Source organism: Elaeis guineensis, chromosome 15 (genome assembly GCF_000442705.2).
Source record: "Elaeis guineensis isolate ETL-2024a chromosome 15, EG11, whole genome shotgun sequence".
Classification (NCBI taxonomy): Eukaryota; Viridiplantae; Streptophyta; class Magnoliopsida; order Arecales; family Arecaceae; genus Elaeis; species Elaeis guineensis.
Window position 1 is genome coordinate 55,914,016 of NC_026007.2, and position 21,812 is coordinate 55,935,827.

General features: G+C 36.1%; 2 protein-coding genes across 2 annotated transcripts in view; one reads left to right on the forward strand and one right to left on the reverse strand.

Annotated features, from left to right (window-relative positions):
* The window catches only part of LOC105058039 (casein kinase II subunit alpha-2), a 31,946-nt gene extending 29,498 nt beyond the window's left edge, over positions 1-2,448 (forward strand). Inside the window, exon 10 of the mRNA XM_010940811.3 lies at positions 2,144-2,448. Coding sequence (XP_010939113.1) covers positions 2,144-2,200 — 57 coding nt within the window. The 3' untranslated portion in view covers positions 2,201-2,448. The remainder of the gene's footprint in view (positions 1-2,143) is intronic.
* An 8,676-nt stretch (positions 2,449-11,124) lies between these two features.
* Positions 11,125-19,664, reverse strand: LOC105058038 (uncharacterized membrane protein At3g27390). Its single transcript, XM_073249435.1, has 12 exons — positions 19,515-19,664; positions 19,387-19,464; positions 19,173-19,281; positions 18,842-19,034; positions 18,541-18,671; positions 17,619-17,907; positions 17,363-17,469; positions 16,779-16,920; positions 16,514-16,706; positions 16,168-16,411; positions 12,258-12,420; positions 11,125-11,323 (listed from the first exon to the last, which is right to left on the reverse strand). Exons 1-11 carry the CDS (start codon positions 19,528-19,530, stop codon positions 12,285-12,287), a joined length of 1,638 nt encoding a protein of 545 aa, XP_073105536.1. The 5' UTR covers positions 19,531-19,664; the 3' UTR covers positions 11,125-11,323; positions 12,258-12,284.
* Between the last annotated feature and the right edge of the window lie 2,148 nt (positions 19,665-21,812).

Genomic DNA, 21,812 nt, shown 5'->3' on the forward strand with positions numbered 1-21,812 from the left:
CACCCCGTTAAAGAGTAAAGACCAAATTTGATAGTTTGTTGAACTTGAACATGCTCTCTAGTTTCGCTCTTCAAGGTCTTCAACTATTAATGAAAAACTTTGGAAGTTAAGGGTCCAAAGATTAATCAGATTATTTGTATGCAAGTTTAGTGTTGATATACGTATATAACATAAATGAGGCCTCTTTGTTATTGCGATTAATATTTCTTCGTGGGTGTGTTGTACTGAATAATGAGAGATAAATCAAGAAAGATGCAATACATGTGGCCACATAGAATATGCTTACGAGGCTTAGAAAAAATTCAGAAATTTGCAGTAAGTTCTAACATTATTTCATGGGTCATATAGTTGGTCAAAAATGGACAATTGCCATAAGATGCGGTTACCATATGATGAGGATCGTAGAGATGGTAATATAGGGATGGATATGTGCCATAGTCAAGATGGCAAGGGGTAAATGTTTATATTTAGATGGAAGCTACAACTACTAATTGTGATAAAGTTGGAGAGGTTCATTATATGGGAGAATATGGTGCATTGAAGGATGAGAAAGTTTTGATGTGTGGTTTTGAATAAGTTTGCATTTAGCAAAGAAAGTATTCCTACATTAGAAATAATAGCAAAAGGAACTCTAGAGCCTAATGGGTTAAAACTAGGGCTGGAAGTGGGCTTGGTCGAATTTCGGAGTGAGCCATGGGCTAGGCCTGAGACATACCAGGTTAGGTTGAGGTTGAAAAGTTGGCTCAAAGTAATTTGACTTGGGCCCAATCTAAAGCTTGACGCTGGAATCAAGTTTGAGAAAAACCCTACCCTCCCTCGTTTCCCATCCCCCCTCCCCCACTCTCTCTCCCCTTTTGCTTTGTCACCACTCACCCTCTCTCCCATCCAATATCTCTGCTCTTTTCTCTCCCCCCTCTCAATCTCTCTCCCATTTTTGTCTATGCTCTCTTTGCTCTCCCCCATCTCTCCTCTCTCCCACCGGATCTCTCCCCCTCTCAATCTCTCCCCTCTTTCTCCTTTGACCCGATCTCTCCCTCCCCTGCTCCTATACTCTCCTCTCTCCTTAATTTCTCTCCCCTCTTTCCTCTCCCCCTCGATCTCTCTCTCTTTCTTCCCCCTCTCTACTCTCTCCTCTCTCTATTATCTCTCTCCTCTCATCTCTCCCTTCATATTTCCATCTCGATATCATCTCTCTCCCTCTCACTCCCCCTTCACTGCTCTCTCGATCCCCTCGCAGTTCTCTCCCCTCTAATCTCTCTCACTCTCTCCCCTCCTCTTCTACCTGATCTTTCTCCTCTCTCCCCTCTCTCTCCTCTCCTCTCCTCTCCTCTCCTCTTTCTCTCTCTCTTTTTCTCCCCCCTTGCCTCCCTTCTCTTCCTTCCCTTTGATTCCTTCCCCCTCTCTCTCCCACCTGATCTCTCTCTCTACCCTCTCCGCTGTCTCTCTCCCCCACTCTCCGGGACAGCCCTATTGGGCTCTCAGCTGACTCGGGTTCAAGTGTGGGCCAGAATTTTGAAGGAAAAAAAAAAGGGCTTTTGAGCTGAAAATTTTTAGGGTTGTGCCCAAAACCAGCCCCATGTCCTAGTTAAGACTTACCGGTCATGGTCTGTTATGCTTGTTTTACTAGAGTGAAGCTTTTTGTATGGCATTGGTTGCACAAGAGTGACTTTGACTGAAAGAAGAAAATCATATTAGAGGCAAAATGAGTGGCTGCATAGTCTTTTTTTGGTTTGGTAAGCTGTATCTCTACCTACCCTCTCTGTGCCTGCACTAACATGTGCAGTAACTTGTTAAATAGCCCCTAATCTCGTCTTTAGAAGAATGAATAATGATTTTATCATGCAACACATGCCTACCTGCTTGGATGGATGTTGTGTACAAGCATTGTTAAGAAAACTTTTGATTATATGTCAGCAACAATGAAATTGCAATGCAAGGAGTTTCCACTGTACCAAAATGCTATGAAAAAATAAAGTCGAGTGAACAGCAGAGATCTATCTTTTGAAGCATTCTCTTATATCTGATTATGCATTCTATCCTCAAGGATGAAAAAGAAAATAATATTTGTTTATTGTTGCACAGATTCTGTTCTCATATAATTCTACTTTTAGTATTCTGACTTGGTATTCTTCATATTGTTCAGGGGCATCCTTATTTCCATCAAGTGAGGGCTGTAGAGAACAGCAGGATGCGCACTTAGGAATGGAGATGCAGGAGATTTTGGTTGCGATATTTTAAGAATGGACGTTGTCGTTGATTTGGGGCACCTCTATTTTATATAAACAAGTTGTCTTGCTTTAGTCATGATCATTCGGCTGACAGCAGCCCCGTGTACTCGTGATATATTGTACTTTCTCTAATCGCTTTTGATGTGTGCTCGTTACTCTTTGTATCTTCTAGTGTGAACGCATGTGTTAACTCCTGGTTTATCAGGAGATGGTTTTCCTACATGAGCCATTTGTGCCAGAAAAATTTCGAGCCTATTTGTTATTGCTTCCATTTTCTGTTTTTGTTTTTAAAAACCCAAGAAGAAAGGTGAGCTAGACCGAGCATGCACGGTAGAACTTTCTTTTTTTTTTTTTTAATTTTTAATTTTTAAGTTGTTTGTAAAATCTTTGGAACTTTTGAAAGCAACAAAAGCAAGGAATATCAGAAGTTTTGTCCAAATGTTACCTTTAATTTGAGTCTTAATTTGCAGAGTAAAAACCATGAAACACCAACAATTTCAATTAGGCTTTTAAATTCACAGTGTTTGTATCTCTGGACATGTATTTAATTTTTCTTATTTGAAACCTCAAGTTCCCTCTACGAGCAGACAAGGAAAAGATATAATGGAATGCGAAGCTGCCTAGCCGGCCTCGGATACCTTTGATATGCACCAAAAAGAAAAAACTTTTGATAGAATCCAAGTGTGTCATCTCTTAGGAATATTTAGTCATACTTACGGGCACTTTTTTTTTTGGGATATATTTCGGAGATAGGGCTGAAGACGGTCTGACAAAATTGTTGCCTTACGATTGGTTTGGATGGTCATAAAATATTAAATAAAATTATTATTAATTATATATTTTAAGATTGAATATAGGATTTTTTAAATGTTCACGTTAAAGGAATTATCTTTAGAAAAAATTCTCTCAAAATATCAAGTCAAAGCATTTAAAGGAAGAAGGTTTTATAAGTTTGGATCGTTCATTATAAAAAAAATAAAGTTGAAAGAAGTTAATATTATTTGAGATGTATTTGGGATAAAAAAAAAATCAAATTTGAAAGTGATTCAAATGAGAAAATTCAATTTCAGACTTTTGAATCGACTCATATGGTAAAGAAGATGACTCTGGCACATTTTAGTACAGGCACGTAGTTCTGGCACGTAGTTGAGTTGACTTATTTCGGAGACGAGCCGACTCCATTCGTAGGACAGAAAGCTGAATTTTGCATGTCTAAGACCGAGCTAACTTAAAATAAAAATCGAGTCAACTCATGGCCTGGACTGCACTTACGGTAGATTAGATCCATCCAAGTTCGAAATTAGATATTGTAGATTTTGATTAGTGAGTCCATAAAATCAATTGGGTTGATTGTGAGTCCGAAAAATAATCGGTGTAAGATTTTGATTGATGATCTCGAAAATCAACTGAATTTATTTGTGAGTCTGAAAAAACCAACACATTGTAATCGGACTGATTATAATGGAATTCTTAAGGAGAGCTTGGGGAGTAGATGTAGGTGCGGGGTTGACCACAAAATTTCTAAATATGATATTAAAAGAATTAGCTAAACTTTAATCAAACAAATTTAGATTCCAAAAAGAATTATGTGCTTTAACCCCCATGGATCTAAGATGGCTTGGGTACCAAAATTTAGTAAATTATTTTACAGGTGTATCAAGAATCATGAAAAGAAAAAAATTTTTGTGGATGGATGCCTTGAAAATAAAATTGGATGGGTGATGTTATTTGGTAAAAGCTAAACTTTTCTCATATTATATCATTATTGTTTGCTGAATATATTCTAGTTAATTAGTTGATTTTGATGATTTATTAATACTTACAATAATTGTGATCTAAATGTCAAACATATAGATCTTATACAAAATTTATAAATTAACTTGCCCTCTTCTATGCATCATACTTAAATTGATAGTAGCTTAAATTCTTTTCAAATTCAGCATAATCTTTTAGCTTCTCCATATCACTTTATTCCTTGAATACTTAAATTAAAAGAAGCATGATTGTACGTGGATCTATTTGATTACAAAAATAACAAATTGAACAAAATTTTGACATTCTCTCATAAAATGCTTAATTATTAAAATTTCTCTAAAAATTGTATGAATTAAGCACTTGAAGATAGGAAATTTTATTCATAAAAGATCATGTGATTAATGCTTGATGATTTACATTACATTTTAGTTTGAATCTTAAGGAGTTGAAAATCCCCTAGTTAAACTTAATCTTTAGAGCTATCATCTAGTTTCTACTTGATTTGATCTCATTTGATTTGACTGATTGTCATATCCCTCAAACGATTGATTCTGGATCTCCCAAATCAATTTGAATATCCTTCTTGAATGTTGATTTGATTATCTGTTGATCCCTCTTCAATTTGAATCATTATTTTTAGATCAAATTTTTTTGAACTATTTTTTTGTATTGAAGAGTCGACTCTTGGACCTAGGGAGTCAACTCATGATGCTAGAATTCTTTCTTAGTGCATTAGTATCCCTAACAATCCATTTTTTTGATATTTGTTGCTCTCATGCATTTTAAATGTACTGATATATTGATTAATTATTATAATTATATTTTAATAAATCTATAAAAATTTATTTTTTTAAAATTGAGTATGCTTAATGTTGCTTACATTTGTGTATATCTATTTGATTGAAATTATGCATTGTTTATAAAATTAAGAGGGAGTAAAATACTCCAAAATATATATATACAATTTGAAAGAAAAAGGAGAAGAATCAAGAGAAAATAAATTTCTAGCATTTATTATGAAAAGTAGGAGAAGAAAATATTAAAAAAAATTATTTTAAAAAGTTAATAAAAAAATTTATTGATGATCATTTATACTTTGCTTCTCCTGATCTATTTGCTCTATGGACTTATTTTTAAAAATCACTATTTATCTCTAAAAGATAATTTATTGATGAATATTTGTATTCTTGATACTTTGCTTAGATTGATCTTTTGATAATTAATTAGTATCAACCTCAATTTGAAAAATACTTTGCATAAACAAACTTGAAAAATGACCTTGTTTGCAAAAGTAAGGGGGAGAAAATTTTAAAAAAACTAAAAAAATCTAATTTTAAAGATTAAACTCTTGTTAAATGTGCCTAATTTGAAAGAAAAAAGAGGAAAAAAAGTTGAAAAGTAAAATTATCCAGTAATAATTATAAAAAATAAGGGAAGAAATATATGTTATGCTTTATCTTGATTTGATTGAAAATTCTGATTAATTTGTGTTGAGGAAAATGAACATTGATCTTAAATTCTCAAATCATTATATTTTACTTTTCTCAATTTGAGCTATCATGTGCTTATTCAATTTGATTTGTATGATGTGATTGCCCAATCATTCTTGATAATTAATTGGAGCTAAATTGAATTTAAAATATTTTTCTTACTCTAAGAAATAATTTTGATACATACTTCAAATTTTGAAATATTTTTGAAAATCTGAATATAATACAGAATTTTTGATATATCTTGAGAAATCTTCATAAAATTATTTGTATCAAGATTATTTTTGCTTAAGATATGAATTTAGAAATTTAATTCTCAACTACTCTAATATTATATGTTAGAACAATTGATTTGCTCGATATATTTTTGATACACATTTTTTTTAAATTTAAATGATAAATTTTTATTAAGAAAAAGAAAGAATGAATATTGAAGTAAATGCTATGCTTGATTTCACCATTCAAATCTTTGAAAAATCCTATTCCTTTTAAAGCTTAAAGATACTTATTTAAAAATCTGATTAAAAAGTCATATTCATTCAAAAAGGAGGAGAGCTATTGATATTTAAATTTAAGTTAATTTTTGAAAAAAAATAATATTGTAAGCATATTTTGAATCAATAGATAAGTTATTTTTTAAAGGAGAGATGAACTGATTTAAATTGATTTTGATAATATTGTTTAACCTTTTTCTTGAGCATTTTGATGTTGTCAAAAAGGGAGAGAGTGATGATGAGTATATGCATAATTTGCTTGAAAGGCTCTTAATTTAAATGATATACTCATATGTTTGCTTGAAATGATCACTTTAAAATGAGTATATGTATATGTATAAAAGTTAGTATCAAATACATTAAATTTAAAATTTTTGGATAAATTGAAACATTCATGGAGTGTATGTTCATATATGTTCATCTCGTTACTTTATGACTCATATTAGCAAAATGAATTGAAACACATCATATCTTTTATTGAGCATATACTCAAAGTTTATCATCATAAAAAAGGCAGAGATTATTGACTCTATGATTGATTTTGATGATCACAAAATATTGAGAAAAATATTGCTAATTGTGTGTTTCAAGATTGAATGTAGGGTTTCTCAAATGCTCATATTGAAGAAATTATCTTTGAAAGAAATTTTCTCAAGATGTCAAGCCAAAGCATTTAAAAAAAGAAGTTTTCACAAGTTTAGATGGCTAATTATAAAAAAAATAAAGTTGGAAGATGCCAATATCATTTGGAATGTATTTGGGACAAGAAAGATCAAGTTTGAAAGTTGTTGTGGTCATGCGTCAAGGGGTCGAATGGCTCAGATGGTTGACTTATGCCTCCACCTCCGCATACGTAAGGTATTGTCTACTTTGACTCATGACCATTTTTAAGCTTCAGTGGGCCTTTAGACTTCAATGGGCTTTGATCATTTAGAGCCTCATGATTTTGTCCTTTAAAAGGCACTTCACATTGGGAGAGAAGGTTCCAATCCATATAAGATATTCTCTCTTGACTCATAATCGATGTGCGACTAAAGAAGCCCTCTCTACACCACAACATAGCCCCCCAGTCAAGGGGAAGTATGTGTGGATAGGAGGCAATCCCACAGGTGGCATCAATATTGTGGTCATGAGTCAAGGGTCGAATGGCTCAGATATGCAGAGGCCGACTGACGACTCTCCATCGAGCCCGAAAGTGGAAACTTCTTTACTTTTGAAATCAAATGTCGATCGACTCTGGGAGCAATATCGCATCCTGAGAGAAGGAACCCCTAGCCATCGAAGAGAAGAAAACTAAAGGAGACGAAAAATGATTCAAAGAAGACAAAGAACTTAACCTGAAACTCAAAGAAGAAGACGAGGAAGAAAGAAAAGTCTTCAAATGCTGGGACGATCCTCTGGCAGAGCTTCCACAGCAAAGAAGATAAATGAAAAGTAAAAAGTTGGCTGAAAGCGATCCTATATATATAGGATTTCTCAATGGCCAGGATCGAAGCATTCAAATCAAAATCTCATCAGATGTTGACACGTGGTGACATCTGAGCTGACCATTGATCAGATGATTCAACGTATCTACTCCAGATTGAGCCACGTCATCACTATCTGCGAGAACAGCTCCGACCCAATAATATTCGGACATGTGGCAAAGATCTACTTATCAGAATCATATCATCTGGCACCGAATCGTCTTTCCGAAATGACGTCTGACACTGACGTCCGATATCAAATCGTCCTATTAATATGACAGTTTAATGATGATTCTGTATGCATCGAAATGACAAAACAGCCGATGCTCACATCCTGAAGAAACTAGCGACCAAATCGGAGTTCGATATGACACGAAATGACTCCCTTCGTCCAACATGACAAAACCACATGGTGGCACACGTCAGATCATCTTGGACTTGGGAGTGGGGGGCAACTGTTGGAGTAAGTCAATCGATCCCCGACTCAAGTCAACCAATCTCCCATTTCAACTCAATAAAAGTCGACCGATTGCACATACAACTTTAACTATGCATCGGCTGACTAGATAAATCACACTGACTGACATTCGACTACTACCGATCAATAGCGGATAACTTGAATAACCTCCGACCCAAGACCGTCGGCACATCAGAACTACTAGTCGATGGTTTACTCGGACCTTCTACCAATATATCATTATTATCGACATATAGTCGGCCAATTTGCTCAATATACTATAACCGTTATAAGCGGTTATCGACTACGTATCGTGATAATTAGTGAGAGTTAACGACCCACTAACTCCATAATTATGGCCTGATAATTTAGCGCCATAAAAAGCGGGACCATGTGCTCGACGGTTACATCAGAATCACCTATAAAAGAGAGGGTAAGTGAACAGCATCGGTAAGACACTTTTGAGTCAGAGCTCTGCTATTTTCGATATTCAAATCTATTGTTCACCAATTTTCACTCTGACTTAAGCATTGGAGGGTCTTCGTCAGATACAACTTTGGTCTGTGAGGATGTTGTTTTGCAGGTGCTCATCACCGACGATAGACAACAGGGAGTTGGCCGCAACAAAAGTAATTCAAATGAGAAAATTCAAGTTCAAACCTTTGAATCGACTCATATGATAAAGGAGTCGACTCTGGCACATTTTGGTATAGGCACATAGTTTTGGCATGTAGACGAGTCAACTCTATTCGCAGGACAGAAAGCTAAATTCTGTATGTCTAAGATCGAGCTGACTCAAAATGAAAATTGAGTCGACTCAAAAATTGAGTTGACTCTAAATGAAAATCGAGTCAACTCGTGGTTTGGGACTGCACTAACGACTAGTTTTTCTACACTTCTCTAATGGCTAGTTTTTTATTTCTAACGGCTATTTCAGCCCTTCTAATGACCAAAACTCATTCTCAAGCATTTTCCGCCTATAAAAAGCTAAAGAATCATTTAGGAAGATAGATTAAGTAGATTAAAGAGGAAAACTTTCATATTGAGTGAGCTTTATTGAAAACTATTGAAAAAAGAAGAAAAAAGAGGATTTAGTGCACTGTTTTGAAAGCCTTCAAAGAGTGATCTTCTTCAATATCTTTTCCATCTTCTCAAGTATCAATTGAAGAGAAGTCAAGCTTCAAAAGAGTAATTCAACAGCCACTTTGCCAAGCTTCAAAGAGTTTATATTTTTTTTTTGTGTGCTGAAATTCATATCTTGTATTTTTGTTTCTTTACAAATTTTTTTGAGGAAAAAAACTTGAGAATTAGATCCATCCAAGTCCGAAATTAGACATTGTAGATTTTGGTTGGTGAGTCTGTAAAACCAACTGGATTGATTGTGAGCCCGAAAAACAATCGGTGCAAGATTTTGGTTGGTGATCTTAAAAACCAATGAGATTTATTTGTGAGTCCGAAAAAATAAACGCACTATAATCAGGTTGATTATAGTGAAATTTTCAAGGAGAGCTTGGAGAGTGGATGTAGATACGGAGTTGTACCAAACTACTATAAAATTCTTATCTTTGCATTGTGCTTTGTATGCTTGTTTGGAATTCTTGCTTTACATTCTTACTTTACTTTTGTTATCTCAATTCCCAATTGCTTGCATTATATACATCTCAAAGACATAAATTAGCTTAGATTAAAGCACATATTTGCTTAAGGTTTAATTTAGTTAAAATTTTTAAAGAACTCAATTTATCCTCCTTCTTAAGTTGCTATCTTTTTGGGCAACAAAAGTCCAATCCGTTTTGAAGATTCGAATAGAAATTCTTGTAAGTTAGATTGAGATATCTACTTCCGAATGCATTTTTATATCTAGATCAAATCAGATTTGAATACAAATTCTGGTATTCAATCGGATCTGTATCTGAATATCTATTTATAAAATCTGGCTGGACCTGGATGGTAATTTGGATTACAGAGATTTTTTGAATCCGAATCTAGAAACACATCTAATTGACCTTTACACTTAAAAATTCAAATCAATGATATTTTACTTAGTGACAAATGCTCAAACCACCAACCTGTAATATCAATTGCTACTTTATATTGGTAGTTTGTTTTTCTTATTCATATCTATTCACGTTGTTAAGCTGTCAATTGATATACTGTAATATTATGCATTTTGATTTGTTTATAGAATAGATCTTTTTCTCTTTGATAAAAATAAATATATTTTATTTTATTTTTTATGATATTTTCAGAACTTTATGGTTAGAGATATTTAAAAATATTAGTAACTTTTACGTATTCCTACACTTGTATATAATTTTTCTAGCTATCTTTATAAAAATAAATAATTTGTTATCATTTTTTTATTTATGCTGCAATTAAAGAGCAACGATGGCATTCGATGCAAGAAAATATAATAATTTTAGAATATAAATTTTATTTTAATTATATTTAATTTTTAATATTTTTAGTACAAAACTGATTGGATCGATAACCTGAACTCTTAATTAAGTTGATCTCTATGTGTATATGATAATTATATCTTAGATCCTTAATAATCAGTACATCACACGTGATCTAGATAGTATATCATATTCTTATCTTTTATAATTATAAAATTAATATTTTTTTTAAAAAAAATTAGTTTTGCTAAGAATCTTGATTTACATCCATTTTATACCTATATTTGGATTAGAAAAATATTGATATAAGTAATAGGATAAATTATAAAAACCTCCCCTAAGTTTATCTTTATTAGATTTTCATCCTATAATTTGAAAACGGACAAAAAGGTTAAGCAACACCAACAACGGTTACATTTTCGTATTCCTTAAAAGCAACAGACCTCCGAGCCAAAATCTGAAGGGAGCAGGCGATCGGCACAAAATTTGCCGGAAAGAAGAACATTGTGCGGAGAATGGCAAAATTGACCGAAAAGCTATTGAAAAATATAGAACGCTAGTATAGCCGGCAGATGGTAAAATCTCATATAATTTTCATATTTGGGCCATGAGTTACATGCACAGCTAATTTTTTCCAGACGAACCTAGCATGATAAAAATCTTTGCAAGAAAAGAAAAATGTTGAGTGCAATAGATGGTTATCACGTATCTCAAGAAAAATTAAAACAAGAAGCTTTTTCCTCCCATCTCCCGCTCACATCTATTTCTTAGAAAACTTGCGTGCACCGTATCAATCTAAACTCTTAAGATATGAAAATTTATGAGAGCATTAAGCTCGAGTAACTCCCTATCAAGCCACTTTCATTACAACAAGAATATGGTATTTCACTAATCCGACATACATATTTCTGACAGACATCTTTGATTATGTGCAGAATCCTTACTAACAATGGAAAACATTCATAAATTACAGGAACTATAAGAACAATCATCCAGGTAACATCAGCATGCCCCAGTTGCACTTCTCACCATACCTGCAAAATACATAGGTGTTTCACAGTTCATCATTTCAATGCTGAATCCATATTACAACATCCCCAAAATGAAATAAGATGCCTAGAAAAGAATAGTGAATAAAACAAAGAAAAGGGAGGATAAATCTCTAGTAATATGATTGAAACCACATAATGTGACTGTAATTGTAGCATGTGGCGCAATAACCTTACTCCCTAGATAGTTCATTCACTGCTCCTTGAAATGTACTTCCTTCTAGGCTTCCCTCCAACAAGAAGTGAAGCAAAGGCTTTCATATCTTAGTTTGTATCCACATCAGGCACTCCCCAATATGACATATAGAAAAATCGGCCCTTATTATCCCGGTTGATATAAACCAATAAATCCTGAGATATCAGCCAATATGATATTACATAGTCAACTGACATTGTTCAATCACTTTTTTACCTCCTTGAATAGATTTTTTTTTAATTAATATATTTCAAAAATTGACTTATTGACCAAGATTTTGATGTCTTGGTTCTCAAATATCAGCCAAAATCTCTTAAAAAATTGGGCCTTTCCAAAAAAATCCCAACCTTCCATCTCAGCTGAGTTAAACTGAGATCTTGGTTCATCAGCCATGATCAATCACCAAAATGACCTCTATCTCAGCTGTTAAAAACCTCGAGTCAGACATTTTGTTTGGCATAAATACCCAAAATTCTCTATTTTTCACCGTTCAATCCACAGATAAATAAAGATAAGAACAGCATTATGGAAAAAGGGATGACAATAGCACTATTAATCAAACCGACAAATTGCATTGATGAACCAAATGGGCATATACTTCAAGGTGCCGCTATTTTGATGAAGGAAGAAGAAAAGAAAATGAAACATGGAAATTTCATAAGAATGTAAATTATAAAAGAACTAAATGAACAGTAAATCTACAATAAGATATACGGAAGCTACCTCAACTATCCTATCAATAGGTGATAGTTATAAGGCTTGCTCTATGCCATTAAAGTTTTGCTTTGATCTCTGCCTGGCTTCTTGCAATAGTGCCTCCACAACTTCCGCAAACCGTCGCCGGAAGGTTGGCATCCTTGAAAGGGTCAGGCTGAAGCCTTGCAACCTGTTGTAGACAGACTTGTTAGATACTGAAGTGGGTTTTCATACACAAGGGCAAGCAAGCATGTATGTGGGTGCGTGCGTGAGAGAGAGAGGGAGAGAGATTCCAATCAGGCAATCAGAAGTGAACTTATCACCTCTCTTCTGATTGGTTATATGTCCATTAGCAAAATGCTTATCTATCAGCTTCTGTTTAAGATCATTACCAAATTGCAGATATCCAATAACAATGCTGGAAAAAAAACTATGATATGGTTATGTGTCATTAGCATGCATAAGCACAGGCCCAGTTGGTTTTATAGTTTTTGCCTCAGATATGGCCATAATTCTTTGTATTAAACCTGGTCATCCACTGTCTTCATCTTCTTTCCAGTTCTTGGCAAATCTTTAAGTGTTGCTCTTGGTTGCATAAACTTGACTAACAAGTTAGGTCTCCCAGCCTGCCAATTAGCCCTTGCAGGCTTCATGGCAAACAAGAACATTCAGAATTTAGAGTTTTGCTCCACAGCAAAACCTATCTAATGATAACATACTGCTAACAGTGTGAACAGTTTGTGATAATCTAAAATACATCCATGAACTCCAAAATCCAGTGAGAGGATCTAAGACGCCAAACACTGCCAAACCAACAATATATTTAAAGAATTTAAATATATGACCAAGTGCATTGCTATTGTTCATGATGAAATACTAATGATAAATTCTTATCTAAGTCCATATCTCCAATTTTACTAGCACATGAAAAAGTTATCTGTTGTACTATTGGGGCTTCATGCAATACTCTAGGATGCCCTGAACTTGGGAAGCAACTAGATAGGAGAGTAGGCATTAAATTATTTGGTGAAAAACATGGGCTTCATAAGGTAAGGTGTAATGCAAGAAGCTGCATCTAAAATACAAAATAAACAATATATAGGCCAAGGATCATGATAACAATCACGAATAAGTGATTCCTAGACCACCATGAAATAATTTTGGTACTCAGGTACTTGGCTTCATATAGGAGTCCTCCAAGCAGGAGTCTCCTCTATGCAAGAGTCTTACACTCCATAGGGGTTTTACTTCTGTTTGTTTATTTTACTTTTTAATAATAGTTTGAGTGGCATTAGGATTGCTAACTTTGGAAACATAGGTTTCTTTATTTATGAGAATTGTGATACTCCGGCCCAATTGTAACCCAATCGGCCCAACCAAATCAGGGCCTACCTGTTAAGACGATGACCATGTTTTCTTAGGACTGAAACAGGGCACGAATCCCCTATTCCATGTAATACTACCCCCAGAGGAATTCTTTGTGCACCGCACGCAGTGATTGGATCATGCACGGGGATGGAGACGAGCGCGGAAATTTTTTTTTTTTCGCGGCCCCGTGCGTGATCCAATCACCGCGCATGGTGCACAGTTTTCTGCACCACGCGCGATGCACAAAGAATTTCGCACTACCCCCAAGCCCCTCTCTTTCATGCTCTCTTCCCTCATGCCCTCTCTCTCTCTGTCTCTCTCACACGTTCCCAGACCCCTCCCAATGCCTGCACGCCGTTCCATTGCCTCTTCCTTCACCTCTATTGCCCCATCTCTCCCTTGTGCTCTCTCACCCTCTCCCATGTGTGTCCTGCTTCCCATAAGCACTACTCATCTCCTCGCTTCTGCATCTTTCCTTCTTCTGTGAGCGCTCACTGTCCCCTCTTACACCTTGTTCCTTCTCCTCCACCATCTCTCTCTCTCTCTCTCTTCCCAACATGATGTGTGTGCAAGCGTGTGGTAGGCAAAAGACAAAGGGACTTTTTCTTATCCATGTCTCTCTCTCTCTCTCTCTGTGTGTGAGCTACCCCAAGAGGGGTGTTTACTATGTCAGCTCTTGCCCCCACCCTTTGATAGGATACAAGGAAAGGTTAGTGGCTCAATTCCCCCATTATAATGATAATTAGTGTAAAAACTAGGGTTTTAGAATTTTTGAAAACTTTAGATAGAAATTTTGTGAAAGTTTGGGGATTTTTAGAAATTAATACTAAAAAAATATTATCGTGCGACTGATTTAACACATGCATATGGTTTTGGATTATTAGATCCTGAGGAACCCCAAAGAGGTGACTAGATTATTTGGGTGTGACAACTATGAGGTAAATAACATTTACACTTTGTAATATTGATTTAAGATTAATTATGCAAACAGATACCATGATTCCAAAATAAGACTGTATATAAAATTTCATAATATTATGAAATTTGATTTATCACAAAAAATCTGTTAATTAATTGCATGATTGAAACATGTTATGGGATCAAGGGTAGTATTGAAAATGAAAGGAAGATTTATTTATTTATATTGTGCATTACCTGACTCTCAGCATGATTACATATAGATCCGGAATGTGATTATGTGATCCAGACCACATGGGTTTAATCTGAAGTGACCAAGCCACAGGGATAAAGTGCGGCCATGTGATCACTATTCTTAGAATTTGATTACTAGTGATGCAGACCACAGGGGTTAAATGTGGAGTGTCCTACGCCATAGGGGTCAAGTGCGGCTATAGTCATTGGCTATAGAGTGACAACTAGAAACTAGATACACATACATGGTTATACATACTAATATATAAATGTAAATTAGTTGATCATGAGATTGGATAAATTATATTACTCTGATTATATGTATCGTTTCATTCTGTTGATTTTATTGAGCTGACATGCTTTGTTTCAATATGTGGATATTATTGAAAGAAAATGTTATAAGCTTTACTTGTGCGGACATATCATTCTTGGTATAATTTAGCCGAGCTAAATTACTTGATATGGCTTGATCCAGTTCTATGTCCTTGTTACTTATTAAGTGGTGAAGCTTATAATCTTTACCTATTTTTTTAAATCCAAGCACTAGAGGCTAGACTAGTATCAGCATTTTGGGGAAGTATCTGAGGCAAGGCCATTCTAGTAGATAGTAGATCTAGTTGATTATTGTAGCCATAATATAGTGTTTTCTGGATTATGTATAAATAACTTAAACGCTAAAAGTTGTGGATTGTAAAATTTAGAAGAACTCTGTTATATATTGAGATTGTGCGCATGATATATGCGATATTTTGGTTTAATAGTTGTTCTAATATTTACGATTGCCTGTAGGTGAATTGTATAATTTTCCAGTTATATTGAATTCATTGACAGGAGGTATTCCTTACATGCTTATAAGGCCAGCCCTTGTGAGTACGCAGCATTGTCATGCCCTCGAATTGTGATTCTGGGGTTGGGGGCATGACAAGATTTTTCTGCTGATGTTTCACAATTCTATTCCAACTAGGAACAAGCTTAAGTGGAGGAACCCTAGAATCCATGGGAGTGTTTTTTAGATTGAAACAGATATCTTTCTACATGCCTTCTTTTCTTGGAAAAACGATCACCAAGACGCCTTGGGTGACCTGAAGTGTGATTCCTCTAAACTCTGGTTAGAAACATAGTAAGCAGCAGAATTCTGCTGCTTGAGATTCGATTCCTCAAACTTAATATCCCTACAATATTATTTATGTTTTTCTCCCAAAGTGTAATTAAGAAGTCCTTTTATAAGTCGGAGATGGTGTTATTTTGATAGTGTTAATTTCACAATTTCAGCAACCATTTTGCGTGAGCATTGAGTTCTTTCTGATGCAAAGCATGACACAGCAACCCCATAGTTCAAATGTTATAATCTTCATTTTGGGATCAGTTCAAGATTAATGGAAATGTAAGTTCAGGTAAAAAGAGGAGATTGTGGTACCTTCTACTTAGGCCCTCCAGCTGAGCTCGTTTAACCTCGTCAGCTGGTGGAACTCCAACATTTTGCCATGCAGCTAATCTCTGAGCATCACCACAATAAAGAGCCAACTTGCAAAGGTACGCCTCTTCTGTTGGTTGTAGATCTGCAGCTTTAATCTGCTCTTTCAGAAGAAGCATGGGCTCAAAAAGCCAGTCAAAAATTCTTCCCTCTGGCCTATTAATGCTTGTCAGTTCAACATCATCACCTGATAGCAGCAAGTATAAGAAAGTTATTTCAAATTTAGCATCTGATAATTGTTGCAGCATGCTCCATTTAATGCATAACAAATAAGGGTAATTGTTAATACGCATGACAAAACCAGCAGAACCGCTCTTAATGGAACGGAGAAAACACTGCAGAAATACATAGGAAGGAAGCCCTATGTTAAGTATCTTGTTCTTTGAATTTTTCCAGGCCTCCAGATCTGATACCAAGATGGCACCAGCTCCAACAAGCTCTTTCCCCAGATAATCACATCCCTTGAAAAAGTTGTCCCATATCTGAGCATGTGAACCACAAGTTAGCAATGATCAACAAGTAGTGAGACGAAGGGGCAATTTTGAGCTTCTCACCACTACTGCTTTTAGCTCTTGCAGTTTCATTGAAGCTGTCTTTATCAGTGGGCGTTGCAAAGGAGTAAAATCAGACTGCTCTGGAACCCGCTTTATTGGAAGTGATGGCGACTGAGAAAGAACAGCCTTGCGATACTTGGGTCTGGCTGTCCACATACACAAATGCTTTAAAAGCCGTACAGAAAGTAAAAACACCATGTGAACACAGAAAAATCATATATTGCTAAATACTGCTGCAATCGATGTCTTAAAAGTTATATCTAAGAGCACCCCAGATATGTCCATCCTAATGGGGATGTGCTGCCTCATCCCGTTGCTAAATCCTAGAGGTCCATGTATTTTGTGTTCATACCAACAGCAACCAATCCAATTTTATTGCAACATAAAAAGCAAATCTGGTGATAAAATGGCAGCATAAGACAAGATATTTATATATTTTGAGAAGTAAGGAATATTTGTGGATGAAAGTGCCTTGCAGGCACAATGTCAGTTTCCTTTCAGAAAGAGATGCTAATGTAAATATAGCCAATGCAAAAGCATAATATGGCAGTATTTGCAGGAAAATCGCAGGGGATCGAATATACCTTGGGAAGCAAGATCCTTCTCTCATGTAGAGAAAATCATTAGTGAACTCATCAAATGTAGATATCACAGATATGGTATACAGTATGCCACTCATTGTAGAATCTTCCTAAGAGGAAGAAGGTTAACAATGATTAGAATGAGTTATGGAAAAAAAAAAAAAAACAATAAATAAGTGAAAGATGATGCCCACTTATATGTACTCTATAAGATATTTCAGACGATTAGGCTGCACAACTTTGTTGACTTAAGTTATACCTGGTATGCGACAGCAGCAGCATAGCATCCAAGACCAAAGCTTGAAAGAATTCCAGCTGCAGCAGTCAATTCAACTGCTATAGGCCATAACAAAATTAAAAGTCCGGCAAAGGGAATGCAAACACTTTCAAGAAATGGACCTGAACGTCCAATAAGATCTCGGATCAACTGCCTCCATCCTTTGTACAGCATGATGGGAACTTTGTAAAGTACTATGAGGCTAAGCATAGGCACATCAATAAGAAGACCCACGATCCCTGCCAATAAGCATCCCGGTATCTGTGATAACCTACATGTCACCAAAAATTTGTAATCTATTATGCGAACAACCAACTAGTGTGGGAACTACAGATCTTGATTCAAAGCTCATAAAGTGTGTCCTTCTGCGCGTATGTGTTTAAAGGACAAACTCAAGAACAAGTTTCATAAAGCAGCAAAGAAATAACCTTCGGAGAACACGCACAGGTATATTCATTGATACACATGTAACTACCAGAGGTTATTCTTTGCTGCCGTACGTAACACACGCTTGTGCGGCTCAGGTTCATTGAGATTCCTAAAATTTTGATTAAAGATAAAGAAAGTACATATCCTACATTTTAGGAAAACTTAAAATTATTTCTCCACAAATACTGATGCTAGATCACAACAGACACATTAAAACATCAGGACATGCTCTGCCTATCAATATAACCATAAGCCATTATCTGGATCAATATAAAAATACTCTGCAGCTAAAATAAAATGTAAAGATGGGTGCAATTCGAGTCATATGCAAGGATGTCACAGAAAAGTCGGGAGATAACTTGTATGGTGAAAAAAGAGAACATTTTGATAGATGGATCATTCCACACTGCACTTCTTCCAAGCTTCTAGGAGTCGGTCGAGTCATATATCGGTCTAGGTAAAAGAGGAAAAGTACCTCATGTTCATGATCGTCTCGCCCCTCGCCTCGAGTAACCCATCCATGACTGAGAAGTAAGAGTGGAAGCAAATGTCCTTAAAATCACGCACAATGGTACACCCTCTTTTGATCGAGTCCCAGGTACCGTCCTAAAAAAGTAAGCCATCCATCCAAATACAACCCCAACCTCATGTAAATCTAACAGATTCTCCGGGAGCTTTTTTTTTTTTCTTTCTTTTGTTTTTATTTTCTTTTATTTTGGAAAGAGTATCAGAGAAAAGAAAGAGAATTTTGTGAGAAAGGATTCACGAGATCGCACCGTGAAACACCTGACCAACTTATTGTCGACTCCTTCTCCGACGACCTCAAAGGTTGCCATGAGCGGCTGGCCCACTCCAAATCCTATTCCCGTCAAGACAGTCCCAATCGCCGCGGAGATGGGCCAGAGAACGATGGGAACCGGCATTAATAGCAGGATAAGAGCCTTCGGCACCGATCCGAATTTCTTCGTTCTGCCATCCCAGAATCCAACGTCTCAGATCCCTCGGTCATCCGATATGAATTGAAGTAATCCAAGTGATTTTGTTGCGCAGAACGAGAGACAGAAGAAAAAAAACGAAGATGGGGAGGGATTTCAAGTGGAGGGAGACCTCACGATACAGTAACAAGTCCAGACGACGTGACAAGGGTACAGCCCGATGATCAAGGTAGCGTTCCCGACCACCACTGTGACGAATACAATCGGCGCGATGACAACCGCTGAAAGAAGGATGTAGAATGGAACATACTTCACTCCCAAAAAAAAAAAGAAAAAGAGAGAGATTGGGTAATGGCAGGAAGGGAAAGGGAGGGGGAGTCTATTACCTTTAAGGATTCCAAGGATGAAGAGGAGCACGAAGACGAGGACGAAAGCTAGCAGATGACCGAGACGAGACAGGACCCCCCTGAAACGTCCATCGCCGTTCCCCCTTTTGTCGAACTCTGCGTTGGGGCCCCTGAAACGTCCATCGCCGTTCCCCCTTTTGTCGAACTCTGCGTTGGGGCGACAAATGCGACAAGATCTGGACGATGAGAAGATGAGAAGGGTGGGGTGCTCTTTTTTTTTTTTTTTTTCGTGGGCTCTCAGCACGAACGGCGGGATATTCTCTCATCTTCTTTAAGTATGTGAACGAAGGCGAGCGTGAGGAGCATGGTGCTGGCCTGCTGGGCTGACAGTACCGAGAGAAGCAACGTATTCAGTCATTTTCGGACCCTTTTTTCTATTTTTCTCTCTTTTTTTTATTTTTAATTTTATCTCGCTTCGGAATACTACATCGCTATTAGGAGCCTCTCGCAGTCCGTGCTGCGTTTGTTTTTACAATAAAAAATCGAAAGCACGAGGGAATTCGAAAACAAGCCCATGTGAAAGCCAGGATGGCAAAGATATTTTATGCAGATGGAAAATTTTTCTCGGTTCTGATCTATCTTCGTCTTGACCGGCCTTAGGCCCGACGAACTCGGGATATCTTGAAAGGGAAATTCTTTATGCACCGCGGATGATTTTTTAAAATATATTATTTTATATAATTAATTAATATAATTATTATTTTTTAATATATATTTAAAATATATAATTTTATTTTTTATTTAAAAATTTTGAATGATAAAAATATTTTATTTTTTAAAAAAATTATGATACCTTAGAAGTCATAATTTTGATGCAAAATACCATAATTTTTTTCAAAGAGTAGAAATATTTTCGTCATTCAAAATTTTTAAATAAAAAAAAGAAACTATAGACATTAAATGCATATTGAAAAGTAATTAGACAAAAATATCTCTTCTATATTATGACATCCTACACTATATTATAACATCCCACGCTATATTATAACATCCCAGACCATATTATGACATTTTGCATATAGAAAGTTATAATTTGACGCATGATATTATAATATACTATGGGATGTTATAATTTTTTAAGCCATATTATAACATCCTGCATGTAAGAAGTCATAATATATCACAGGATATCATAATTTTTCTAAATGACATGGGTATTTTCGTCATATAAAATTTTTAAACGAAAAAGCAGAACTGTAGGTATTAAATGCGTGTTGGAAAGCAGTGGCTATATAGATCAATCACATAAATCGATGCGCTTCACGTTGGATTTTTCACATCGCTCGCGGTGCACAAAGAATTTTTATAGATCGGTAGTCATGGGCACTGAGCCGTGCCTAGCATGGCCCGGCCTAGGCCCCCAGGCTAGGGTCTAAATGAGCAGTGCCAAGCACGGCTCGTTTGGTAAACGGGCCATGCCAGGCATAGTTCACTTAGCCCAAACCCCAGCCTAATACGGCTTTAGACTCAGGGTTTGGCAGGCCGTGTCTGGCACAGCATGTGGCCCATCCAGTCCGCAAGCCTAATGGACGGTCCTTTTTTTTTCTGTTCTTTTTTTCTTTAAAGTAGGCCCTGGGCCTAGGGTTTGGCGAGCCATGCCAGGCATGGCACTTGGTCCGTCAAGCCCGTGAGCCTGATGGACAGCACATAGGCCTGATGGATGGTCTCTTTTTTTTCTTTTTTTATAAAAAGTAGTCCAAATGGATCATGCTTGGCACGGCCTATTTAAGCCTGTTATGGGCCGTGCCAGGCACGATCCATTTAGTGCCTCTAGGGGCCGTGCTAGGCATGGCCCATTTAATGCCGTTACTGGTCAGGCACGATCCGTAATGGCTAATTTATTTTTTTTTTATTTTTTAGATTGGATAATAATTAATTTTTTTTTACCATTTTAATCTCTAATAGTTATAAAACGGCTAATTTTAGAGATAATTTAAGAAAATAAAAATATTAGGATTCCTATAAATAGCCCCCCCTCTTTCATTTTCATCATACCAAATCAATTTTTCTCTCCTTCTCCGCTACTACTCCTCCTTCTCTTCTAGTAATATTTAGCAAACATTCAATATTTAGTAATTAGCAATTAGCAAGTGTTCAAGTACCACATAAGAGGAGGATTAGTCCACTTATTGGAGAATTAGAGGTCCCTGTTGAGGTCCTGAGGAGCATAAGAGGAAGCTCATAAATCTCCACCTATCTCTACTCAATTTCTCCATTTGGGTAATTTTTTCTATTTGTATAACTCTTATTTAGATATGATATCTTTTGATAAGAGTCATTTTGATATTCTTCCAATTTCTAAGGGAGAAGAAACCACTGTTCCTGCTCCCTCTGAAATTAATGTCGAAGGTCAAGGCTCTGCCTCTTCTTTCCATAAGAGGACTAGTGCTGTATCGAATGATTTT

Excerpts from the sequence above, each read along its gene's own strand:
- LOC105058038 (XM_073249435.1), bottom strand. Across the intron at positions 19,035-19,172 it reads ACTTGTTACTGTATCGTGAG|AACGAAGAAATTCGGATCGG; the intron begins GTCTCCCTCCAC and ends CTGGGATGGCAG. Across the intron at positions 16,707-16,778 it reads AAGAGCTAAAAGCAGTAGTG|ATATGGGACAACTTTTTCAA; the intron begins GTGAGAAGCTCA and ends TCACATGCTCAG.